Genomic DNA, 25,394 nt, shown 5'->3' with positions numbered 1-25,394 from the left:
AGAGGGAAAGGGGGAGGCAAACAGCTTTCAAAGTGAGGGAGATGCTTCTACAAGACAAGCAAGCTTACAGGGTGTGTTTTATTATGAGCATTTCTATTCATGTGAGAGAATGGAGAGGGACAGAATGAAGACTGAGCAGAATATAGTAACTTATGATGTTAAAATTAAACCTACAGGTAGGTGCTTGTAGTTCAGCCCCCAGTTTACTTCTTTCCATAATGGCCTCTAATGTGGAGAGGAGAGATGACCATCCTCAACTACTCTTCCTGTGTTGTAAGTGCGGAATAAAATGATAGTGTCTCCATGGGATCATGAGTATCATCATGCTAGTATGGGCGAGTGGCACATACTGAAGGTGTGATGCCAAGCCTCAGTCTGCACAGAAGCAGTATTTTGAGGAAAAGTAGAAAATTAAAAATCTGGTTGAGGGAAGAGAAGAACTTCAAGTCACTATGCACATATTTTTCAGTAGGCAGACACAGTACAAAATGCTGTTATTAATCACTGTATACCCTTTTTGGAGGTGGTGGGTGGACAACCTGAAACATTCAAAAGAAAATGATTTTCCGAAGAAATTGACTTTTAAAGCAACCACTCAGCATGTGCATGGCTCTGAGGTTGGAGTACAGCAAATAATAGAAACCTGTTTCCTTTTCAAGCTTCCCATGCACGTCTGTGTTTTGTACATCTGGCCTTTCTTAGCAAGCACTAACAGTGCAAAATACCTTTTATGTTGTTTCACTGCCTGGCTCTTCAGAGCGGGGATATCCATGGGAGAGCAAGCCGTCAGCTGGTGTGCGTCTCCAAAAGCTTTTCACTCTTCTTTCCACGCTCCCACTTACCTATGGAACCACGTTCTTAAAACTAAGCCTATTTTTAAAGCAGGTACAATCTTCTTATTCACAGCACTTCTTTTCAGCTGGGGCAGAGAAACCCTGGCCAAGAGCGTGATCCAATCTGTCAAAATAATAATTCTGGCCTATAACTTGTCTTTTTTCAGCTGGGGCTTCATAAGAGGAATTCAGGGAGGCTGATACCGTCCAAGTGAATTGTTCTTGCAGTCCTCTCCCAGACAGCTTTTGCTAGGCATGCATCCATTTTCAGTCACCAGATTGAGTGCACAGCTGTCGCACAGTGAAAATGTAGCTATTTCCAATTGTGCGATTAGACATGGATCCATAATATACAATAGTGATGCCAACAGTTTAGAGTTGTGGTACGGTCATATACAGTCACGTGGCAGGAGAGGTATAATAGCCTCTCTAGAGCCTACAGAAGCAGCAGTGTGACCATTTCTATGAAAGGTTCTCCATCTGCAGATGGAGAAGAGGATTCTAGGCTGTTTTTTTGTGATAACCCTAGGAAAGTGATCAGTAGCGATTGCCAGTACAGTCAGTAAGGATGGATGATTGGCTTGGGCTTTTGTGCCATATGTTGAGTGTGCTGTATCTCATTTGTTATCTCCATGTAATAACTGAAATGCTGATTTCTGTTGAGGGAAATGTCAACATTAAGTAAAAAAAGATCATGGTAATTCAAAGCTTGAGTTTCTGTCAAGAAACTAGTTTTTATAAATGAATACTTTCAAAGGGAAAGTAAGTAAATATGGTTAATCTGTATTTGTAGCATCATAGAAATAATAGCCGAATTTAGTTTGAAAGGAGACTGTGGTACTCCACCTCCTGCTTGAATTAGAGTTGATCTCAAGCTTAGATGAGGTTGCTTAGAACCTCACCCAGCTGAGGTGTACGTATCTGTCAGGACACCATTCCCACAGCCTGGCCCACTGCTCAGCCCATCTTGCCGAACAATTTTTTCCTCATGTCCACTTGGAATTTTCCATCTTGTTGCATGTGTGTGTTCTCTGCTGTCCTTTCACTGGGAAGAGCATATCTTGATCTTCTCTGTTACTGCCTTTCAGGCAGAGTGCAGCAATTGAGTGCCACTTTCTCCTTCCCTTCTCCAACCTGAACAAACAGCCTCACCAGCCTCTCCTCCTGCATCTCCCGCTCAGCCCCCTCAAGTCTTAGAGGTCCTCTCTGGTCTTTCTCCAGTTTGGCAGGGTCTCTCTCGTACTGGTGGCCTTGGTGTGGTGCCAGGTGTGCAGGTGTGGGTGCTGACGGGAAGTCGCCTCCCACCAAGGGCTGGTAACACCCCTGGGTCCAGCCCAGCATGTGGTTAAGCCTGCATTACCATGAGGGTGCTTTGCTGACCTGTCCAACCTGCTGTCAGTCAGAGTCTCCACCTCCTGGTTTTATTACAGAGTGTCAGTGACTTAGGAATTGGAAATGGGGTGGTTTTATATACCTACAGTTGGGTGCAAAGCGTCATTGGGTGCTGAAGAGTGCTGGGTAAGTCCAGAGCAGCGGCGCGTTCCCAGAGTTGGTTCCGAGCCCAGCAGCATAGAGCTCTTCTGGCGGTGGCGCTGACTCGGTAATGGGTGCACGTGCCTTCTGGTGCACCACACCTTTGGACATCAGCTTAAAGAGCAGAGCCCTGACACAGTCCAGAGGTCTCATTGTCCTTCTTGTGGTTTATTACTGTGTTTTTAATGCTGATTATTTTACTTCACGGTAAAAACCTAGGTCAAGGGTTTATTTTTTTTTTTAAATGATTCCCTAGTAGTATCATGTATCTTGTGCTATGTAGCCAGTCCATCCTACAGATCTCTAGGAACTTATCACCAGGTTGCTACAGATGAACCTGTGAGACATTGTCCTGCATGAATGCTAAGATTTATTATTACAGATAATTACGTGGCACCCAAAGGCAAGGCTGTCTCTGGGCTGTCTTATGTGCACCCAAGTCAGAAGTTGGTTTGTTCTCGATGCAGAGTCCTTTAAGGAGAGTCAGGAAATCAAATATCTGAGACACCACAGCTGCAGCCCATACTGGGCATGGAGTCAAAGCTATACAAAAAGGAAAAAGGCAGCAGCAGCATCAATTTTGAAAAGCTTTAGTTTCTCTTCAGCAAAAGGGTGGTATAAATATCCCAAATCTATGAGAGCTTGCAGCTCTTATTATATACAAGCAGATCTAAAATCCAGTGTACTGCTGTGGTATGCTTACCTCTTGTTTCTTTGTGAACAGTTTGCACAGTTTCTCCACTTTATTCCTCTTAGGCCCACACAGACATAACAAGCTATTAAGACTTCATATTTGGGGACAGAAGCTGTATTCTTTTGGAGTCTACCTTTGTGGCTAAATTCAGCTACATTTCCATTGTTGCCCAGGAATACGTTAAATAGAAATGAGTTTGTTGAATGTCCTCAGAAATCAGCCCCATTGGCAGGAGAGCCGACCTGGCTCTTCCAGTGACTACATTCCCATTAGTTACAGAGGGGACACTTGGGACTCTTGTCTCAAGAGAACCACCATGTTCTCCATGTTGTGTTTAGAGATCTCTACCAGTGATCTCCTCTGGCTACTCTAAAAATTTCCTCAGCTTAAATAACTGGTAACTTAAGAAGTCCTTCACATTTTTTTAAACTGTAAAATGAAAATTCAATCTTGAGCTTTAGAATAAGAAGAAAAGTGAATGACTATTAGTGATAGTGACTTCAGAAATTAAATGCCTGTTTGTATGATCAACGGGAATGTCAACAAGGGTCACTCTTGCTTTTTTGGCTGCTATGTATGATTGCAATGAATTATTTTGGCTATAGCCCACTTGGATGACACTGCAGTTCACAGCTTGAAAAAGCCAAGTGCCCTTAAATAAGCTAAATTTAAAGGTGATTTAACAATTCCAGATTACAAATTGGAACAGAAAAGTGTACGCTTTCAGGAGACAAATATTTTGTAGTAAATATTCTGACGGAGCAAAATCCCTTCCTAGAGCTGTGCCAGGAAGTTCTGCCTGATTCTTGGAATTATTTTCTGGATCAGATGTTTTCCCTGGTCTTGGAGATGAAGAGTAGTTTGGTGTTTAAACCACCTGGAAAGAATTACATTCCTGTGGCTGTTTGGGTAATTGGTGATCCAGAGCAGAAGGAGAACTGTTTAACAATTTAGGATAGATGAATCCATGTTTGAACACAGGTGTGGGCTCTCAGAGTTATTCCAGCCCTTTGTGACTTTTTAATATGCATTACACCCATAAACTCAGCTTTGTCCTGCCATGACACAGGGTTAGCATCCCATGGACGGATCGCGATGGCGTGGAGAGATCAGTCATCGTGGTGCCTGCTCGGGATTCCTTCAGCAATGTCAGTCTCAGTATTTTACTCCATGATGGCAGTATTTACTCTGCCAGAGCCCTGGAACAGGCTGCCCAGAGAGGTTGTGGAGTCTCCTTCTCTGGAGACATTCAAACCCACCTGGACACATTCCTGTGTGATCTGCTCTGGTGAACCTGCTTTAGCAGGTGGGTTGGACTAGATGATCTCCAGACGTCCCTCCAACTCCAACCATTCTGTGATTCTGTGACTTTGGATTCAACAAAAATACGTTTTTGAAAACTGTTTTAGATTTGGAGTCACCAAGGAAGCCGTGTTTGCTAGTTTCAAGTGATTAATATATGGATGGACCATATATGGTTTTTATTTCTGATTCAGACCTTTGTATTTCAGTCCACAACATGCAATCTCTGACACATAGTTAGCCTTCAAATACAAGTGTAGCTCTTTATTGAATATTTAGAAATAGCTCTCTCTCAGCTTCATTAACTTATACGTATTTAACATGATCAACAGACAGCACACTGATGTGCTAAACATGTTCAATGTCAGCTTACACGGACAGCCCGTGCAGGTGATGTGTTCAGAACCGCTTCCTCCGCAGCTGGATGCTCTTTGCTGGGAACCAGCACAGGGCTGCTCAACGGTCCCAAATCCTCCCTGCTCAGCACATGGAGCCCCCGAGTCGCTGGCTGGGGAGGGACCGCGGCAGTTCCACATTCTGTGTCCATCTCCTTTGTTCATCCTGGCTGAGTGGGCAGAGCCGCCGGGGTTCGGACGTGCCGCCCGTGGCCAAACGTGGGGCTGTCGGGGGCTCCCGCCACAGCCCGGGCTCCGCTGTCCCGGCGCTGCGGGTGTGATGGTCCCCAGGTAAGTGGCCTCTCCTGAGTCTCGGGTCCAGTTGTCAGCCTTGAGCTTCGAATGTTCGTTCCCGCTTGGTTCTGAGATAGTTGTGATGTTTTGCTGACAACTTAAGATCAAAAATGTTATTTCTGAAATACCCATAAATGTGTATGTTATGTTATAGGCTTTTGAGCTAGCAACTGGAGATTATTTGTTTGAACCACACTCTGGTGAAGACTATTCCAGGGATGAAGGTATGAATCTTTTGACATATTATATTTCTGTGTATTTTCACACTCCTCTGAAATTTCCAGTGAGCTTACAATGGGGTTAAGTTTTGTATTTGAGTGAACTGTTCATCCACATTGTTTTCAGAATATAAATATGATTTTTTTCTTTTTAGTTTTAAGTTCCATCACTAGCAATGGGTGGGCATAAACTGCCTTCTGCAGATACTCATCTACTTAACAACTGCCTGAAGGAATTAAACTGCCCTTCTTGTAAGATTGCATATGTGTGGAAACTTGATTGAGAATAACAACATTTTAGTTTAGAAAAGAAACAAACATTTAAACTTTGTAGTATTTTCTCTTTATAAGAGTGACGCTGGAATAATGTTTACATTGTGTATTTTTATTTGAGTTAGGCAATTACTAATTTTTTTTTAAATCAGAATTAACTCCTGCTTCCATCTGTATACCTGTCCATTTTCATGCTTGTTTGCTTGTAAGTGCTCTTTGCAGTGGTAATGTGGGCATCATTCATGGTTCCTAAATGCTGATGATGATGCCAGAGCTCTGCTGATCCTGGAAACCTCTGCATGGATTTGCTGCAAACATTGTTGATTTGAAACTATTTCTGATTTTTTACTAATTCCAGTTTCTTTCCTCTTCTTTTTATCCCATCCTTTCCCTGCCCCTTCCACTCCCGTATCCTTTTTTCTCTCCCTCATAGACCACATAGCACACATCATAGAGCTGCTAGGCAATATCCCAAGGCACTTTGCTCTATCTGGAAAATATTCTCGGGAATTCTTCAATCGCAGAGGTAGTACCTCTTCTTTTTGAAAGGTGCCGTGATGCAGACAGAAGTGGAATTGCTGTGGCTGGTTGTAGCTTGTCCCACTGAGGAGCATTTCCTGAAACCACACAACAAAAATTTTTGAAAAACAAAATACACAGGAATCTGTGACTTTTTTTTTTGGTTTTTTTTTTTAGCTTAATGTTCTGAAAAATGACTATTGGTACATTTCAAACTGCACAGCAAAACTTATTCGTAGCAGCTGATACTCAGATGCTGTTTTGAGAAGGAAGTTTTGCTGAAAGCATCTTTCCAAATTAGCCACCAAGCCGCTTGCACATCTTTTTTTTACCAAGATCAATCTATTTCTGTCTGTACCGGGCCAGTGTTAGTGTGTGCATGCAATGTACTGATTAAACTGTTGTATGTTTCTGTTTTGCTGGCAATGTTCTCCAATGCAGACCACATAGCATTGATCATTGAACTGCTGGGAAAAATCCCTCGAAAATACGCTATGTTGGGGAAATATTCCAAGGAGTTTTTCACCAAAAAAGGTAACGGTATTTATGCAACACTAATTTAAAGCATAATACTATCCAAAAGGAGAATATGTTCTTTTATGGCTACTGAAGAAATATATCCATTTAAATGGAGAGCTTGTACTAAAGAAGAATTTTGGTGTAAACTTGGCTTTCTGAGAAAAGCCACAATTTGCAGTATTCGTTTCAATATTCCATTTAAAATTCATTTTGGGATGTACTCAACAACGTGTGGATTCTAACATATGTCTGTGTCTATCTGTTGTCCAGTGTTCCTGTAAATGTAAGGAATCAAGTGATGTGTAGCTTGTAAGGTGATGGAAAATCATCTGTGAACTGCTTTTGATCATATATGGTGGTCCAGCACATGCTACTGCTAGAGAATAACGGAGGTGGGGAGGGAGTACGTGGGTGCTGGACACAGAGCTGTGTGCAGGCCGTGCTCACGCTCCCGTAAGTGCCCTGCGGAGAGGGGGTGCAGGGAGGACGGCTGTGACGGGATGGAGCGCGCTGCTCCGCTCTGCGCTGTGTCACGGAAAATGCACCGAGTTACCGTCACGCCTGACACTGCAGGCAGAGCAGGTGACTTGGCTGCGTTTGCAATCAGTTGTTACAAGAAAGTACTTAACCTGAGCAAACGCACTGGGCCTGATGGTTCTGTCTTTCGTACTTTGTCTTTGCTCAGCCCGCTCTTTAAGACGGGTTTTTGACATGTGAGGGAACACGGTGATGCTTCAAGTGTTATTTGTCCCCTCCGTGCACGAGACAGCACTGTGTTGTGTTGAGGGACCGGCTATGTCAGGAGCACCCCGTCACGTGATGGGAGAACATCTGGGGATGCTGGCCACAGCTGGCGAGCGTGCGTCCTGCGGCTCCCCGGAGCCCTGACCCCCCGAGCCGGAGCGCACAGCTTGTTGGCAGCGCCCGCCAGCGGCGTCATGCACGTGTGGCGCTGCAGGCTGAGCTGCGAGGGTCACAGGGCAGGAGGCAGTCCAGTGATTCTTCCTCTTGTTGTATTGGAACTGCCTGTTCCACGTGAGGGTGTTTCTGGTACGACAGGAACCTCTGCGGGAAGGGCACCAGTGCTGATCAGGGAGGTGGAGCAGCTGCCCTTTGGGCGAGTCTAGCGAATCGCTGGGGCTTTTGCTTGTGGAGGGGAGAGGGTTGCTAGAGGAATAATAAAGGTTTACAAAATGGGAAGGTGGTAGATAAGCTTAAAACAGAGCTGTTGTGCATCAGTACCCACCATATGAGAGTTCGGGAACAGCCAGTGGAACTTGCATGGGGTGACTTTAAAACAAGCGCTTCCCGCCACAGCAGGCAGGGAGTGCTGGAGCCCACGGACATGGGGTCATAGAGACAGGCCCTGTCAGCAGCGCGAAACCCGCCTCAGGTTACATGAGATGAACAGACTCAGGGCTGAGAGGCCCATAAGGGTGTTAATCAGTAAAAGGGCTGGGCAGGAGGTACCTGTTTATGGGTTTATGTTTATGGCAATCCCAGGAACAAATACAGGTTGGGTGGAGAATGGGTTGAGAGCAGCCATGAAGAGAAGGATTTGGGGATGTTGATTGATGAGAAGCTCAACATGACCTGGCAATGTGCACTTGCAGCCCAGCAAACCAACCATGTCCTGGGCTGCATCAAAAGAAGTGTGTCCAGCAGGTCAGGGAGGTGATTCTGCCCCTGCACCTCTGCTCTGGTGAGACCCCACCTGCAGTCCTGTGTTCAGCTCTGGGGCCTCCAACACAGGAGGGACGTGGACCTGTTGGAGCAAGTCCAGAGGAGGCCACAAGAATGATCAGAGGGATGGAACAGCTCTGATATGAAGGCAGGCTGAGAGAGTTGGGATTGTCTAACTTGGAGAAGGCTATGGGAAGGCCTTATAGCACCTTCCAGTGCCTAAAGGGACCTACAGGAAAGCTGGAGAGGCACTTTTTACAAGGGCGTGTAGTGATAGGACAAGGGGGAATGGCTTTAAACTGGGAGAGGGTAGATTGGGATTAGATATAAGGAAGAAACTCTTCCCCATGAGGTGGTGGGGCACAGGAACAGACTGCCCAGAGAAGCTGTGGATGCCCCATCCCTGGCAGTGTTCCAGGTCAGGTTGGACGGGGCTTTGAGCAACCTGGTCTAGTGGAAGGTGTCCCTGCCCATGGCAGAGGGGTTGGACTAGGTGAGCTTTAAGGTCCCTTCCAACCCAAACCATTCTATGACTCCATGACAGGAGCTACAGCTGCTGGAGCGAGGGGCAGAGCCTGCAGAACGGCTCCCAGCCCTCCCTGCCCGCCCTGTCTGCACCCGCTGTCAGGAATACGTACTGAAATACAAAGACCCCGCAGCCAGACCCCCCTGAACATGGAGTATCTCACATTCCTGTTTGTCACTTTATACCAGAGAGGCTGATATTTTCCAGTGACTCCATAAAACCTTAAAATGTCCATGATGCTTTGTGGTACACAAAGAGCGTGGTTTCACTTGCCTCCGTGGGCCTGTTCCACTGCAAAGTGTCACTATTGTCCCCTGGGGGGACTTCAGTGACTTCCTTCTGCTGTCTCAAGTCAGGAAAACAAATGCTTTGTGTAGGAAAAATTGGGATGTTGAGTTTTCTGCTCACTTTTTAAAGACTTTTTCATGGAATTGGGCACCAGATACCCATGTCCTCGTCCACCCCAGCACCGCCAGCCTCTCTGGTGCCCGAGAGGGTTTGTGTCTGGTGGGCTGGCAGGGGGTGACCCACTGCACCCCCGGCCAGTGAGCCGCTACGTTCGGGCCTCATCTGCTGTGGCCTGAGCACTTGAGATGAGATGAAAATACACTTTACCAGACACCTGTGTTTAAGGTGGCCTTCCCTGGAGCTTTAGGATGGAAATGGGATGGACCCACCACATTAAATAAAATCTTTGAGCTCCTTAGCCCCCTCAGTTGTTTTTATTGCCTTTTACTTACCCTATTTCAGTTCCATGGTCAGCATCATGATCGCTATTGGAAACTGAAGCAGTAGTTTAATTCTTGGCCTCCACACAGATAATTTTTACTATCTTCCATCTTCTTAAACACTTTTACAATCTTCACAGTGTTTCTTGTGGCAGGATTCAGCCCATAGTGCTAAAATAGTTTGTGCCTCGCCAGAAGGAACCTCCAGAATATTGTGTTGTGTGGGGTGTGCTGGGCTTAGCTTGGCTATTTCAAACTCAGCCTCCACAAAATGAGAAGAGTAGTGGAACAGTATGAACTCGCCTTCCACAGTGACACCAGGAGGCTCATCTTGCAATCTTACTTCATACAGATTGAGGGAGGAAACTGAAACTATATAATTTGAATACAAAGATGAAGACAGTGCATGCACATGCTCTCCCCCAAAGTTAGTCTAATTTGGTAAATAATTATAGCAACCCTTGCAATGAACGCTGTGAGTTGCAGGAGCTGTGGACACAACCTGATGATTCTTTTGTAGCCATTTTTTGCTTGCAGTCCATAACAAGTCACTGTTTTCTGTCACTTTTTGGCAATATTTTGATGCGTTCTTATTAGAAAGTTTACTCCCCGTTCTTGTTAGTAGCCACCGATACACGCTTCTTGAAACCTCCAAAGGCGTTAAGATTTTCAGCACTTAAATTTCAGAGTTGCACAAAGATTTTAAGTGGCTGAGATTGCGCCTGGAAGCGAACGCCCCGCTCCAAATTCACACCGCAGGTCGGTCTGGGACCCAGGCAGCGCTGCGGGGTTTGGCTGGCGGGTTCTGCTGGGACATGGACACGCTTGTGCTGTAAATGACAGACACGGTGCTCTCTGTGTGCGCCCCTCCTGCCCCGCGGGGTGGAAAGAGGACACAGGGCCAGCGGTGGGCAGCACATCCTTACTTTCTGTCATCAGCAGGTCCCTTGCAAGTGGTCAGCCATATGCACGCTTGCTCTTCTGGGGTCTTTATGGCAGCACCCGGAGAGCTGCTTTGTCGTGTTGCGTCCTGCCTAGAACCTTCTGCGGTGGCCCGAGGTAGCAGAACCGTGTCCTGCCGGACCTGTGGCGCATTTAATCTGTTGCATTCAGATGCTCAGGCTCTCTGGGACAGTCTGAAGACATGGGTTTCTTCTCCTGCCCTGAACTTCTGCAGCCACAGGGATGTACAGAAACTCAGACCTGTGAGCTGACATCTGGTGGTGTTTTATGGGCAGTAGATTGTAGCCGGGGACAACAATAAAGTTGCCAAACCACTTTTTGCTTAAAATAGTATGGCCTGCGTGTCCCCATAGCAGATGGTGCAGTGTGTTTGTCAAGCTGTGGGTGGGTTGTGTTCAGCTTCCAGCGTTGGGTGAGAACCCGTCACCCTCCTCAGCAGTTCAGGGCACATCACAGAATCACACAGGGGTCTCCGAGGTGGGTTCTGTAGTGTCACACGGAGGCTGACGGGCTCACATTTATGCCCGAGAAGAAGGGAGGTGGCAATGGAGGAGCAGGGAGCAGCAGAAGAGTCTTCCCATCTTGCCGGATGACCCATGGATAGACCTGGATAATACTGCGGGTTCGAATGGCGGAAGGGTTCTTGCTTCCTGCGTTTGTTTTGGCCTGAAGCACGTTGCCGAGTTGGCCGCGTGTCCCCTCTGGTGGAACTCAAATCCTGCAGCTGCTGCCGCTGCTCGCGCTGGTGGGGCCGAAGGAGACGTGGGCAGCGGTGGCGCTTCCTCCTCAGGAGGGACGGGCCGAGGGGGTGGTGGAGCAAACTGCCAAGCGCCCGACCTCTGCTCCGTGTGCTTGGCAGCGAGCGCTGCTCTGCTGTTACTGGGGCCTCCATCTCAGGACTGGAGCGGGTTTTGTACGATCGGGGGTCGCTGGCTGACAGGACAGGCCCACAGTGTTCTTTGCCACAGCATGAGCGTGTCACTGAGTGACCTTGTGTGCGGGAGACAGAGCGAAGCCAGCAGGAGATCTGAAATGATGCATACGGCGGCGCTTGGGTGTAAATACCGTTTGCTGTGGGAATGACCTCTTGGTTTCGCCGTCGGACATACTCATCTCCTGTAAGGACCTCAAGCAAGCTTGTAAAGTGCTGCCCTTCCTAAGCAGTGATTCTCAGCGCGGTCAAGGTGCTGTGAAAGCAGAGTGGGATTGAAAACAGAGATTAGTTGTTAACAGGGATAATGAGGTATTTTTCTAATGCCAGTGATGTTTCTGTTTGCAGGAGAACTCCGACACATCACCAAGCTGAAACCTTGGAGTCTTTTTGATGTGCTTGTGGAGAAGTATGGTTGGCCTCCTGAAGATGCTGCACAGTTTACAGATTTCCTGATCCCCATGCTCGAAATGGTCCCAGAAAAGCGTGCTTCGGCTGGAGAATGCCTTCGGCACCCGTGGCTCAACTCTTAGCAGAATCTCACAGCTGTTTAAAAATAAATACATAAAAAGCCAGCAACCACTTTCCGGTGCATCGGACCTAAATGGTGACTGTCACAAATTCTTTAGCAGGATCACACGTGAGCTGGCTGCAATCCTCAGACCTTTGTTTTGCTTGAGGTACTGTTTGACATTTTGCTTTTCGTGCACTGTGTTCTTGGGGAAGGGTAGTTTTTTTGTCTTCAGCTGGTAGTTTACTCACCCACTTTCTTCAGAAAACACTTATGGTGTCTTTAAGCATTGTTTCTTGTGTTGTGTGGCATTCAGATGTCGGATTTTTGAACAGAGGAAACTTCCCCCCATGTGTTTTGGCAAGTTTTGTAACTATTTATGAAAAAAAAATAATATTTTAGCTGATGCATATTATATAATTTACGAGCGTAAGAAATTTATCAAGTCAGAACTGAGTTATGGCGAGGAAATGTACAATTTTATCTTCTGGCAAAGGGACATCATTCTTGTATTATAGTGTATGTAAATGCACCCTGTAAATGTTTATTTCCATTTAACTATGGGACTGGGGACTCAATTTCGGAGTAAAGCGATGAAGTTTTAGAGAGCTTTATAGCAAACCAATTGCATGTAGTGGACTTTAAACTGCTTTAAGGAATTGTGTAAGATTTCTATTCTGTAGCAGTTCCCGTTCATTGGATTTTAAACAAAGTGGCTCTGGTTTACAGGATTTCATTCCCCAAACGGCACTTTAAAGGAAGGCTAGACTTCTTTCTAATAAAGTATGCATTATCATTTAGCACTCCCTTTTAGAACTTTTGCCTATTTTAAGTGCTTTTAAGAAAAGAAAAATAGCAATCTCCCTTACAATGTGATAGTGAAGACATGGTACCATATGGTGTTGCCTTTTTATAAGCACTGTAAGTTGTACTATACCTTAAGGAAAAAAAAAATTAAAAGTCAAGCATGAGAACCACTCTCTGTGTAGAATTCCTGCTCTTTTATAATAAAAGTGTGCACTTGGAACCAGTTAAGGAAGGATAGAGCTGCAGATATTTACAGTGCAGTGAGTAAAATAATCCAAGAAGCAAGATCATGCTCATTCCATTCATAGCTTTACATGTTTCTAAACCAAATTGCACTAGCTTTATTTTTTCCCATAACTAGACATACAGTGTGAGCTGCACGCAACGATTACATGTTTCCTAGGAAAAACAAAAGCTGCATAGGCTGAAGCTTATAGGCAATACAGATTTTAGAATGTACAGTATGGAGGTGCGGTTTGGCCTCTTTTAGAAGTCAGTGGGATGAATGTAAGCTTACTTCTGATCTTCGTGTAACGACGGTGCCACTTTTTCTTGACTCTGTCCATATGAAATTTATTCACATGCCTTTGCAATAACTAGATTGTGAGCCGGTAGCCCCATGCTGTAACAATAACCAGTTGTTTGAGGTGCTTGCAGTTGTCTAATTAAAGTGTTTTGTTTTTTCAGACAGTGTTGCTGGTCATTGGACTCTTTGCTGTGACTCCAGCCCTTAGTTGCTAGAGGTCCGTGTCACTGCGGGCCGGGGCGGGAGGAAAAAGTGACAAGCAGCTTTCTGTGTTAATATACAAAATATGTCACCTGCCGTAAATCGGAGCAGCATGGAGGGGGTGGGGGAGGGGGACGTTTAAGTGAAATGTGACAAAACTGAAAAACGGGTGTTGCATAGAATGTGTTTAACTGCTGTAAACGAGCAAATGCTGGTGCAGCCACTCATCCAAAAAAAAAGCTGCAAAGCCACTGCCAAGTGCGACACGTGTACATGGGTCGGCAAGACTTGTCCACGTGCCTTCAGCCTCTGCCGCCTGGGCACCTCACCCTGGAACTTTTACTGGCCGTGAGGATGACAGCGGTGAGAAGGACGATGGGACAGTGGAATCCAGAGCCAGAGGTAAAAAACAATGTTTGGCTTTATAGCTGGGCCGGGCGCTGGTAGAGCCGTGTCATGGCAGCTTGTTCTGTAACACAGAGAAAATACAAGCGGGTGAATGAAGTGGCAACTGCGAGCCCAGGTGTGCAACCTCTGCCTTTTGCTTGGCCAGGGTGACACAAGACACCGTGGAGAACCTCAGTGTGGCCTGTGCTGCAGCCCAGGGTCAGCTCCTTGTGCTTCTCCAAGCCCTGGCCCAACAGTCTGTACCTGACTATGTGTGAGGTGATGGGATGACTGACACGGAGGAGGGTCAGGACACCCAGGTTTGACCTGTGGGCCATAGAGGATGATGCAGATGTTTTCAGGAGAACAATGTGGGGTGGTTTTTTTCCTGTTGTTGATGGTTTAACCGTGTGCTTCTCCTGCTGATGCAAACACGGTCTGTGTTTTGCAAGGCCAGCAGTCGTTCAGGAAACTATTTCTAGTGTATTGGTTTTTACCAACAGAATTTTTTAATTGTTTCAGGCAATTCACAATTTAAAGTAGCCCTGATTTTTTTTTTCCTATTAAAAACAATTACCACCTTTTTTTTCAGTGAGGAGGAACAGCCACTTCCCATCCTGTCCCGTCAGGTTTTCTTCTCTGGTTCTGAGGCAGAGCCATGGAGAACAGTCTGTTGTGTGAGCAGAACAGTGTGGTCACTGCTGACATGCACAAGATCTCATCACACACCAGTTACTGAATAACAGCACCAGCACTGCTGCTCTTCTACAGCAGGAGTAAACTACTTCCTTAAAAATAGCAAAACCACTGCTCCCCCCCTCCGGCCCCCCACAGCTCTCCTTTGGGGAGGGAGGCTGGAGGGCAGGGGGGGCAGTGGTGACCAAGATTGGGCTACAAAAGCAGCAGCGTGTTTGTAAACTTCCTAGGAAGTCTGACAAGGCCTCACTCCCCAGGAACTGCACCCACAGGAGAGAGGAGGCAAACAGGACTGTGGTGCAGGCTGCAGCTGGTGCTGCTGTCAGTACAAATGCTGATTAACCCATCAGCCCCTGCTGTGTTTGGAGTGATTTCTCCTCCCCTCCAGACTCACCAGGGGACGCAACCCCCCTCACACAGCCAGTTCCACCTCTGTCCATGCTACAGCAGCAAAGCCACAGCTGGAACTGCAGGGAACAGCCTCACAGTGTCTGCAAGGGGGTGTTTGTTTTACAGATGTGAGGCCACCTCCCTGAACACACAGCACCCTTTCAGGACAAGCAGTTAAAACTGACATAATTGTGATTTATTAACATGAATTAAAATGCCCAACCAGTGCTGCAATGTGACAGTATATTAAAAAAAAAAAAAATTAAAGATCATATACTGTACTACTTTCACAAAGATCACACTTTCCTTTTTTTTGCAAAAGAGACTTATTATATACAATACTATATCAAATGAAAGCAGCTTTAAGCAATTTTACAAGCAAAAGAAATACAATATTTACAGCACTCCTCTGAGACATTAGAAACAGTCTATACATTAAATTACATTTTCTGCAAATAACTGATGAAACAAAAAGCCATGTCCACACCAAAACTATAAAAAATTTGTATTGCATTGTTTTCTATCTCTATGCACACAAAGAACTGTTGACAGAAGAGAATGGGAAAAAAAAACTGTTAGTGCCATCACTTAGCCTGTGTTGTACTTATTTAATTACACATGTATAAAAGTAATATAGAAAACATTCACTAAATGAATTTAACTGCAACAATAAAATTTTAAAGATTATGCAGCATCAAACCTACTGCCAGAAAAAACAGCTGGAATGTTCACTTACAAAATAAAAAGAAATACCTAATACTGGCTTAACAGCACATTTTCAGGAATTTTAAAAAGCAAAAAATGGAAAGAATACAATGAAAGAGCACTGGTGTTTGCTTTTATACAAAGTATCATGTACAAGCTTTAAAAAGTACCTGGAATAGGTACATATGAAATATATACAGTTTATATTACAGAACACTTTAAAAATGTTGAGAATTAAAGGGATCCTTGTCAATGCCACCCTGACCCATGGTAATTGTTCTGAAAAGTGGGTGGCACCTGTGCTCTGTGAATGGGGATCTGTCCCGGCACCGGCGACGCCTGCTGCGGCCCCTGCACGGCGTGGGGCAGGGACACGGGGCCGGGGTGCGGGCAGAACCCCGAAGCGGTGGGGGTGGCGATGCTGTTTGGTCCTTGAGGTTGGATGTGAGGACCCTGACCAGGGAGCGGGCAATGAGGTCCTGTTCCAGCAGGCTGATGTTGAGGCCCAGGTCCTAATGTTGTGTGGTGGGGGGCTTGTGAGGAATAGGAGGAGACGCTCGTGTGAGCATTTGAAGGAAAGTGGGGGGGTCCTTGATGAGACGGGTGGTGCAACCCTTGTGCTGATGCTGGGTGATGCCCCGAGCCTATAACGTTGGAGGGTGGGGGCGGAGGGGGGGGAGGTGCAGAGTTTACAACATGCTGGTGTTGTGCTTGCAAACCTTGGTGTCCAGTTGAAGGATGGGGAGGTTGGTGGTGGGGGAGAGGACCTGGTGGTGGTGGCGGTGGTGGCAAATGGTGACCAGCAGCTTGAGAATGAATGTGCGATCCAGGAGCTACTGCCACGGCGTGAACCGGACCGACAACGTGTGCTACACAGTGCTGCTGATGAGTACTTTGCTGCTGTACAAGGTGAGGTCCCGGAGCAGGTGGCGGAGGAGGAGGAGGTGGAGCAGCAGACGCCGACGCCTGGTGATGAATACTGGGGTTCTGAGAGGGCAAAAAATGCCCCGCAGTTACGTGGTGTCCCGGCACCGTTTGCTGACCCGCAGTGCCAGGAAGTGCTTGATTTGGTCCGGATGAAAACACAGTCTGTTGGGGGATGCTGCCCTTCAGCTGAGTGTAACTCTGAAAGTTTCCGGAGGGCTGCTGGTTTTGATAGTAAGTAGAAGAAGGGGGTGGAGGGGGCGGGGGAGGTGGGGCACTGCTGTTCAAATTTTGTTGGTTAAACTGGCTGTAAGAAGCTGAAGATTGTCCTGAAGATGTCTGAGTAAAGTGGGGTCCGCTCGCCTGCTGCTGGTTACTGGGCTGAAGGGTCGGTGCTGCCGGATAGAAGTTTCGGTGTGTTTCCCTCTGGGGTGTTCCGACTTGAGGTGACTGCGGGTGATGAGGTCTGTAGGGAGATCCCAGCTGCTGCGAGGGAGGCTTTGGTGAAAGGTAACCGTGCTGCACGGGCGCGTGAGGGGTCGAAGGCTTGGGAGTATTTTCGACATGAGGAGAAGGGGGGCAATGCAGCTTCAAAGGTGCAGAAGGCAACTTCTGTGGGTGAGGAAGTTGCTCAGCAGAACTGCGCAGATGCGACTGAGATGGGTGATTTTTTGAAAGTGCTTGGACGTTATTCGTCAGCTGTTTTTGTTGCAGCTCGGATTTTGGATGATTCGCACATTCGGCCTCAGGTGCATTAGCTGCAGTTTCCCAGTGCGAATCTGTTTTTGTGGGTGTTTTCCCAAGTGACTGCGTTGAAACTACAGGACTCGGTGAAGAGGGCTGGAAGGAAAAGAAAGCAAGTCAGCACAAAACATTCAAAATATCAGACTACACATGCACTAAGCTGAAAAGAACTCCTCAGAATATTATTCTCTCTGCTGATGGTGGAAAGAAGTGTTGAGGCACAGGATATGTATTTGATATAAGAAAAGCAGTGAAAGTACAAAGCCCACGCTTGCCAAGACTGTTTTTAGCAAGTACACATCGATCATTCTTAAGAGCCAAAGACTAGCAAGCATATTTTAAAGCAGTAACAGAAACATGACCCATCAGGTCCAAGTCAGATCTGTTCAAGTTTTAGATTTCTAAGTATAAAAGAAATAATTCCAGACAAGACCATTTACAAAAATAAAGCCATTTTTTAGAGTGATTTAACACTTTTAAACTGGCACAGTGTGCAAGCAAGCATACTAAATGTTACAAGCTGAATTACTTCATTTAATACTGTACAAGCAGCTACTCATCATCCTTCTCCATATCAGTGCCTGACCAACAGAGCCAAGCCCTGACACAGCAAGAGCAAACTCTTGTTCAGAAGTATGTCAATCACATTACTACTGTCAGTTCCACCCGCCTGTTCTTCAGCATTCAACCGGCAGAACTGCACTGATACTGAATCCACTGATACAATCTCTTCTGTGTCTACAGAATGCAAGATCATATGTAAACAGGTATAGCTACTGAAACAACAGAACACTAACCAAATTTTCTAGCATGTATGGACTACCACAAATATTCTCACAAATGTTTACCTATGATAAATTATTGCACAGGAAGGTTATGTGTATAAATGTTGATGTAAAAGTAAGTAATGAGATCAACACTTTTTTAGATAAATCAGAGATGAATGCATATTCTACAACGTGCACGAGCCCACATGCGCCTGCATACACTGAGCTTTACCTTGCTTGCTTTTGAAGGACTCTTGCAAGTCTTTTGTGAACTATCTGGGGACGGACACTCAGAAGTAGGCTCTGGATTTTCAGGATCAGGCTCTATAGATATAAAGCAGAGATACATATAAAAGTGGGAAAACGGTCTTGCAGAGATCACTAAGCACTTTAATGGCTCTTTTAAAAGTCAAATATAAAGTTGTTGTAAGTGACTATTCAATAGGTCAAGTGTCATATGAGGTCATCTGCTTACTGACCTTCCATAAATTCAGTGAAAGAAGGGACCTTAAGCTGCAACTGGGAAATGAGATTTGAATGAGATGAAGGTGGAGACTGAACATGAGACGGTGAGCATGGGCTACAGGGTGATTCTCCCCCTACAGACGAAGCAGACCCAAACACAGTATTAGAATGATTACAGACTGCCACGGGGGAACTGGTTAGATGTATCTGCCTTCCGTGTGATAAAGCAACTCACCACTGTCCTTGTCTTTCCTATGATCACTGAGAAGTAAAGCTCGCTGATAACTTCGTTCTCTCACTTGTTCCACAGAGGTTGATGCAGTCCTGGAAGAGAGCAGCACGTTTTGCATGTAAGAGGATGTACTCCCACTGACCCAATTTAGGAAACGTACGTGCAAACACTGGGTCAGATAAAGCTGACAATGTTGATTGCGTGTGAGAGCCAAATAACTGGCTATACATAAGGAATGCCATTTGTTATTTTGTGTCTGTTTTCTCCTGAAAATATACAGATTTCCTGCAGCCTTGTTACACTCTAAGAATTAACAACTCCTCTTAATATGGAAACAACATCTGTGTATCTGTGGGGTTTTTAATTTTTCTAAACAACTGACAAATCAAAAAAGGAATTTGCTCGTAATAGTGGATCCACAATTGTAAATACTCCACAACTAGACATGTATCTCTGTTTAGGCTTCTACTTGCCAGATAGTGGGTATGACATGACAGACCTATCTTTTGTCTTATAATCAATTACATCTGACAATCACAACTGATCAAAAATGAAACTGACAGTACAAAACGCAATTTTTCCTTCAGGCAAGAACATACGGCATTACTTTACAAAACTGTTGTACTAAAATAAATTTTGGTGCTTTCTGCAGCATTACTGCAAAAACTTAATAAATTCTTCCTTTTTTCGTCTGTTTTCTACATTCTTCACTTACACTATAGTACAACTCACAGCCCCTTTTCTGTGAAATTCTGAAGTCTGCACTCATGTTCTCCCTTCAACTGGCTCTACAAAATCCTTCTATTCTAGGATAGCTGGAGCATCCTAGCAGAAGGATGTTCAGCTCCTCAGCCTACATTCAACCCAACACTGTTAGGCCTTCACTACAGCACAAAGATCATCTGCAGGTTTATTTTGTGCTAATTAACAATTTGGAGACAGCTACCAAAAATGTACTAGAAAATGTTGTGCGATGATTATACAAACTGAAGCCATTCTATCCTACCCCCTTCACACTATCTCTCCCCAGGTTTTTTGGTTGTTGGGAGTATCTGGTATGGCATCCAACAGAGCATATAGTCTGTCCACAGGGGAACCATTTAACAATCATAAACAACGAAGCAGAAGGACCGTTCAGCAGCCTGCGTGCAGCCCTGCACATCGCACTTAAGCCTTAACAGCAAACACCACAAAACGCGTTCCAGCAAGTTGCTGAAAAACAGACTTCCTAAAGTCTTCTAGAAGCTTTTGCTAATCAAAAGCTAATCAATGCTAATCAAAAGCTAATCAATGCTAATCAATATTCTCTTGTTTCACACCTCTTCCCTACAGTATACTTGGGAAACCGTTAAGATGAAAAATATTCTCCTCAGTGCTCAAAGCAGTGGAGATCAAAGGAGCCAGGTGCAGAGCCACAGTCTTGCTGAGAATCGGACTCAAACCTGGGCTGTCACAGCACCCTCGCCATCCTCCTGCTGCTCCCTCAGCCCCGCACCTGGCATGGGCACAGACAGCCCAATTCGTGCCATGGTGCGAGGAGCACCCCTGCTCATCCATGCCGTTCGCTACAGAGGGACAACTGCACTTACCTCTGCAATTTTATAATCTATAGAACTAGGCAACTTATATTGCTCAAACCAATGCCTATTTTACTCTTACAAAATTAAAAAAGCAAAGCAGAATGAAAATAAGTTAAACAGTATCTCATGGGTAACTTCCCGTAATTCTTTATGAGTTTTCTGCTAGCTTTCTGAGGAACTAGGTAAGATGACCCTTTGCTAATCTGAAAGGTGCCTTTCAGCAGTAATCTGCACCTTTATCAATGAAAACAAGATTTCAAATAGAAAAGACTTAGAATTAAGTAAATAATTCCTCAGCACATCAGTCCTCTAGTTTCACAGCTTACCACTGAACTTCTGGTTCATTCTTCTCACTGGAAGAAGATTCCTTCATTGCACAGTTGTTGCCAGTGTCTTCTGGAGCTGCACTGTAAGCAGCAGTTGGCAGTGGTACAGGGAGGCTTGCAGCGTTCTCCGTTTGTTCCCCATTCTCACCACTGTTGTTAAACCCATCGTTAGCACCATTGTTATTACTTGTGTTTCCTCCACCAGCAGCATGAGGAGATACAGTAACCAGGGGGAAGTTTTCTGTCTTTGAGCCACTTTTCCTAGCTTCTCGTTGTCTCTTACGGTATTCTAATAAGGATACCTAGGGAGAAAAAAACAAACCCAAACATTAGAAGGGAAGTTTACCTGTTTCCTGACACTTCTGATTAAATGTATTATTTCAATAAGACACACAATTCACCTGCTTCCGTAAGAAAACAGGGATAGATCAACTGAAGATATCTTACTGTATCTGCAGTGAATTTACAGGTTACTGAGCAACTAATGACTGTGGGGGTGATGTAAGGAAAAGTCCTGCCAAGAGAAGGAGCGTGTGTTTTGCCTCGGGGAAGAAGCAGAGGATGATGCAGGTCGGCAAGAGGTTGGCTGCTGAAGTCACACTGTTGGCTGATGCTACAAGACAGTGCAGTTTTTCCTAGAACTGCAGCATTAGTAAGAGCGCGCTCATCCAGTACAGCTCATTTCAGGAGCTGTCACATCCTGCTCTCAGTCTGATGCCCTCATAAGGAAAACCAACCATTCTTCTGCTTCACTCTACTGTATCAATCAAAGGATTCTCTAAGCTCTTCATACATTTTTCTTAATCTATAGAATCTGCAATTTAGCTTTCTTTTCCCAGTTTATTTGAATTTGTGTATTCACTCTAAGAGACTGATTAAGAACACATTTTAATGCTAAATTCCAAGTAAAGTTCATTAGCAAAAATGATGACACATGAAGGGAAAAGTGGTATCTACTTTATAGACATGTGTATATATATGTATATCCATATAAAATCAGTACACAGAAGCTTCCATAGAAAACAGCTTAAATGTTAGTAAGTTAGCTTCAGTGAGAAAAATAACTTATGAAATGTTTTCACTACATACCCTTCGAGATTTGAAGCAGAAAGCTGAAATATTTCAGACCTACTTTATTCAGTAAGGAAACTAATTTGGTACAAATGACATTTAACGTCTTTGTATCTTTTCTCCTAGTTATCAGCAACCCACTCTGACCTGTACAGCATCCAAAACAACAAACGATGTGCAATAATGAAAAAAAATTCCTGTTTAACTGCCTTAGTCCTCAATACAAGCTCACAGCTGTTTCTACCAAGAGAAAAACGAAGGCAGTCTGCTCTGTTTGCAGTCCTAAGGGGTTTTGCCTGTTTTCAAACAGTTCTGTTCATTAAAGACTCATTTCTATATCAGGGTAAGAACAGTTTTAAGTATTTGAATTTTCATAAAATAAAGTTTAGGTTAAGAACTCAGTCTTATTTTTTTATCAAATGAAGTTTTGTTTAAGAACTGATCTTGCTTTGAAATAATTTACATTATTTCCACATGAGATCCCATGAAGAATATTGCTTTAAAGAAAGCTTAAGGATTAAGAATGGATCAAATCTATGCAGTGTGGCCACTACATACAGGACCATATTGAAATGGGATGAATTTGTACAATGTTGAGACAAAACAGAGGAGCAAATGCCCACAGAAATGTCAAAATATGAAAAAAAACTTCCTTTAACAACTGTATAAGGACACTCCTGTCTTCTGTGATCCTAAGGAAAGGCTTCTATTATTCTCCTACAAAATTCCTGAATTCTCACCTTTTCCTTAGGTGAGACTTTCCCAGCCCCTTTTTCACACTGTAATAAGTTGGTTTTGTGTCCTGGGAAAGCCAAAAACCCCGTTCTTTCAGAGGAACAAACAATTTTCTCTGATTTTTCTGTGATTAGAGCATAAATTAATATAACTTTCAGACAAAAAAAAATGTGAAGCTACACACATTTTGGCTTCATGTTTTTTTGTTTGGTTGGCTTTTTGGGGGGAGGGGGGGTTGTGTTTTTTTTTTTTCTGGTTGTGCCAAACCAGCAGTGCTACAGTAACATGTGTGTGATCTGTAAAATTCCCAGGGTCAGGACCAGGTAAGAAAAGAAAGGTGAGAACAGAGCTCCTACTATCTTGCTTCAGTTACATCTTGGTTTGAAGTCTGAACTTTGGAAGGAAGAACCATGCATGCTCCTGGCAGGAAGAACCACGAGTGCTCCTAGCAGGACGATGCCCCAAGGCACAGGGGAGGCAGCGTGTATAGGGGGGGTGCCATGGAGCCAAAAAACCAAACCCTTATTGTGCACACAGATACATGCACAGAATATGCCCTACCCCCTGATCGTTACTTCCATAAAGAAAATAAATCACATCTTTCAACCAAGAAAGATTACTACCACTTGTTACGAGACAGAACTGGCAAGTTGATGCATCCGAGACTGTTGCCTTCTGTGTCTGTCACCCTTTCTGTGAGGAGCAAAAGAGTTGAACCTGACAGCAAAGTGCAGCCAAAGACAGTGACATGGGTAACTTTCAATTTTGGTTTGAGTTGCCCATGACCACACAACTTACCTACAAGAACTGTTTCGCCAGAGTAGCAAATTTAGACTGTGCTTATTTTTCACACACAGTATTTTATAATAAAAGAAATTAAGCCAAGAAAAAGATTTCCTGAAACTAAGGATTTCTTTGCAGTTCTAACAGTCAAATCAAGGCACCTTAAGTATATAAAAACTGGAATTTTAAAGTCTCAGCATCATAAATCTGTTAGTGCAATTTCTTGTAGTAATTCATAATGTTCACAGTGTATCTTTTCTATGATACTGCTATATATAATAGACTATTGAAATACTTGGTGGCATAAGCAACCATTTTCAAATCTGAAAAGCAATTATTTATTGAGCAATTCATTTAAGACTCATAGGAAACAAAAGTGAATTTGTTTCTGTTACGTGGAAAAAACAAATTCACTAATGGGTGTATGCAACTTTACTCTTTGTTCTTCACTATTTCCTCTGAATAATGTCTCCTACATGGTAGTATCTAAAGATAAGCCATCTGGTTGTTTTTTATTATATTCTGACTTTTCCATTATAGAAATATCATTAGCAGACTATGTGAGACAGACCAAAATGACTCTTAAAATGATAACCTTTTTCTTTTGTGGAGGATTCTGGGGTGTGCAATTTCCATCCATCAAGTTGTCGTTATTGACAGTTCTTCCAAAGCCAGATGCAGTTCCATCTTCTGAAGTACAAAAAACAGATGCTTCCATGAACATGCCTCTAGCATCGTCTTGAATCAGGCACTTTGACTCGCTTATTCTGAATCCACCTCCTACCTCCAACTGATGTGAAGGGGTCAAGTCCCTCAAATTAGAATTCATTGAGAAATTTACACCTGTCCTGTCGGGACTTTTTACCCAGGAAGAATAAATTGTGCCCCGTCCACAATGAGCAGTTTCTAATTGGCTGTTTGAATCAGTCCTATCATGTGTTGGGGCTTCCAGGTTTTTATGCAGTGCACTTTGCTCAATTACTTCGAGTCCCAGCTGGAGGTCTGACACAGATTCCATTTCTCCAGTGCACTGCCGTGTGACATCAGTCCTGTTCCTTGGGCTGGAATATCCAATAGTCTTTATTTCTTGCAGGCCCATTTCTGTCAGGTTGGAATTTCTGAAAGAATTCAGTGCTAGTATTGATGCTCTGTCATATCCCTGTGTGAAGAAAAAGCATGTCAGCTATTTTTCCATACTGCAACAAAATGGCAACTATTCTGACATTCAGTTGTGCCTCTAAGTGGGATTACAGGCCTTCCAGTTCTACAACTTTATCTGTTTTTAAGAAACAGTTCTACAGCCAGACACTTATTTCTACTACTGCCATGTTTTAGGTGAAAGGATTTTAATAAAATGCACATTAACTGAGGTCAGAATAAACTTTAAATGCCAGGCTGGTTTATGACAGGCAGAAGAAGGGGAGGAGCTTTAACAGAAGCAAGTCCCCAGCCAGGACGTTACAAAGCACTCGTTTCAATTCAACACCAAATGGATCCTCGGTGTCAAAACATTTCACAAATGAAATAAAAGCAAAGCATGCTTTTCTAAGACATTAGGATTTTAAGACAATTTAAAAAACATATTCTGTAAAGGGAAACAAAACCTCTTAAGTTACAGAAACTGACTTTTCTACTTCTTAAAACTGTATTAACCATAAAACCACAGCACAGCACTTCCATGGTTGGAAGTTGCTATTCTAAATCAACACGTTTCAAGGTTTTCATGAATCCTTTCAAAATTATTTGTATTACAAAGCAAAAGCTTCTAAGTAAAACCTCTCTTTTTGAGTCAAACACTGAAATTCAATTACTGTAGTTTAGAAGGAATTGTTAAATTCAGTCAACAGCTACAATTGTATGAAAAATTTTGTTATGATTTTGACCAAAAAAAACCCCACATACATGTTTAACTCTCAGAGTGTCTGGATCACTCATTTACATGACTGGCCGTGAAGGACCCCACTGGCAAAAGCTGCTGAATGTTTTGTACCTCCCCACACCCTGGTGTCGTGTGTCCCCCCCCGCGGCGGGCAGCGGGTCCCTCCAGCGCCACGCTGCCCCCTAGCGGCCCACCACCGGCACTCACCCGCCTAAACCCTTTCGTTACCTTCCTGCTCTGCTCTGGTGCTCTGA

The 25,394-nt window shown here is 44.4% G+C and overlaps 2 protein-coding genes across 16 annotated transcripts in view; one reads left to right on the top strand and one right to left on the bottom strand.

Moving 5' to 3' along the window:
* The window catches only part of SRPK2 (SRSF protein kinase 2), a gene marked incomplete at its 5' end in the record, with an annotated part of 91,902 nt that extends 79,933 nt beyond the window's left edge, over window positions 1–11,969 (top strand). For 2 of the 4 annotated variants that reach the window (XM_080356026.1, XM_080356024.1), the window contains 3 exons: window positions 5,206–5,275; window positions 5,976–6,068; window positions 11,760–11,969. In XM_080356026.1, the coding sequence (XP_080212152.1) occupies window positions 5,206–5,275; window positions 5,976–6,068; window positions 11,760–11,944 (348 nt within the window). In that variant the 3' untranslated portion in view covers window positions 11,945–11,969. Of the gene's footprint in view, window positions 1–5,205; window positions 5,276–5,975; window positions 6,069–6,502; window positions 6,596–11,759 lie in introns of all 4 variants that reach the window. The other 2 variants (XM_080356025.1, XM_080356023.1) reach the window with 2 other exon arrangements.
* Window positions 11,970–15,103: 3,134 nt separating this feature from the next.
* The window catches only part of KMT2E (lysine methyltransferase 2E (inactive)), a 62,963-nt gene continuing 52,672 nt past the window's right edge, over window positions 15,104–25,394 (bottom strand). For 11 of the 12 annotated variants that reach the window (XM_080345420.1, XM_080345415.1, XM_080345418.1 and 8 more), the window contains 6 exons: window positions 23,857–24,420; window positions 20,673–20,974; window positions 18,770–18,858; window positions 18,549–18,668; window positions 18,302–18,393; window positions 15,104–17,398 (listed from right to left, as the gene is read on the bottom strand). In XM_080345420.1, the coding sequence (XP_080201546.1) occupies window positions 15,884–17,398; window positions 18,302–18,393; window positions 18,549–18,668; window positions 18,770–18,858; window positions 20,673–20,974; window positions 23,857–24,420 (2,682 nt within the window). In that variant the 3' untranslated portion in view covers window positions 15,104–15,883. The remainder of the gene's footprint in view (window positions 17,399–18,301; window positions 18,394–18,548; window positions 18,669–18,769; window positions 18,859–20,672; window positions 20,975–23,856; window positions 24,421–25,394) is intronic. The other variant, XM_080345421.1, reaches the window with a different exon arrangement.

This window comes from Nesoenas mayeri (genome assembly GCF_963082525.1).
Source record: "Nesoenas mayeri genome assembly, chromosome: 1".
NCBI classification, from domain to species: domain Eukaryota; kingdom Metazoa; phylum Chordata; class Aves; order Columbiformes; family Columbidae; genus Nesoenas; species Nesoenas mayeri.
The sequence above is the reverse complement of the archived record's forward strand: the minus strand, read 5'-3'. Positions and strand labels throughout refer to the sequence as shown.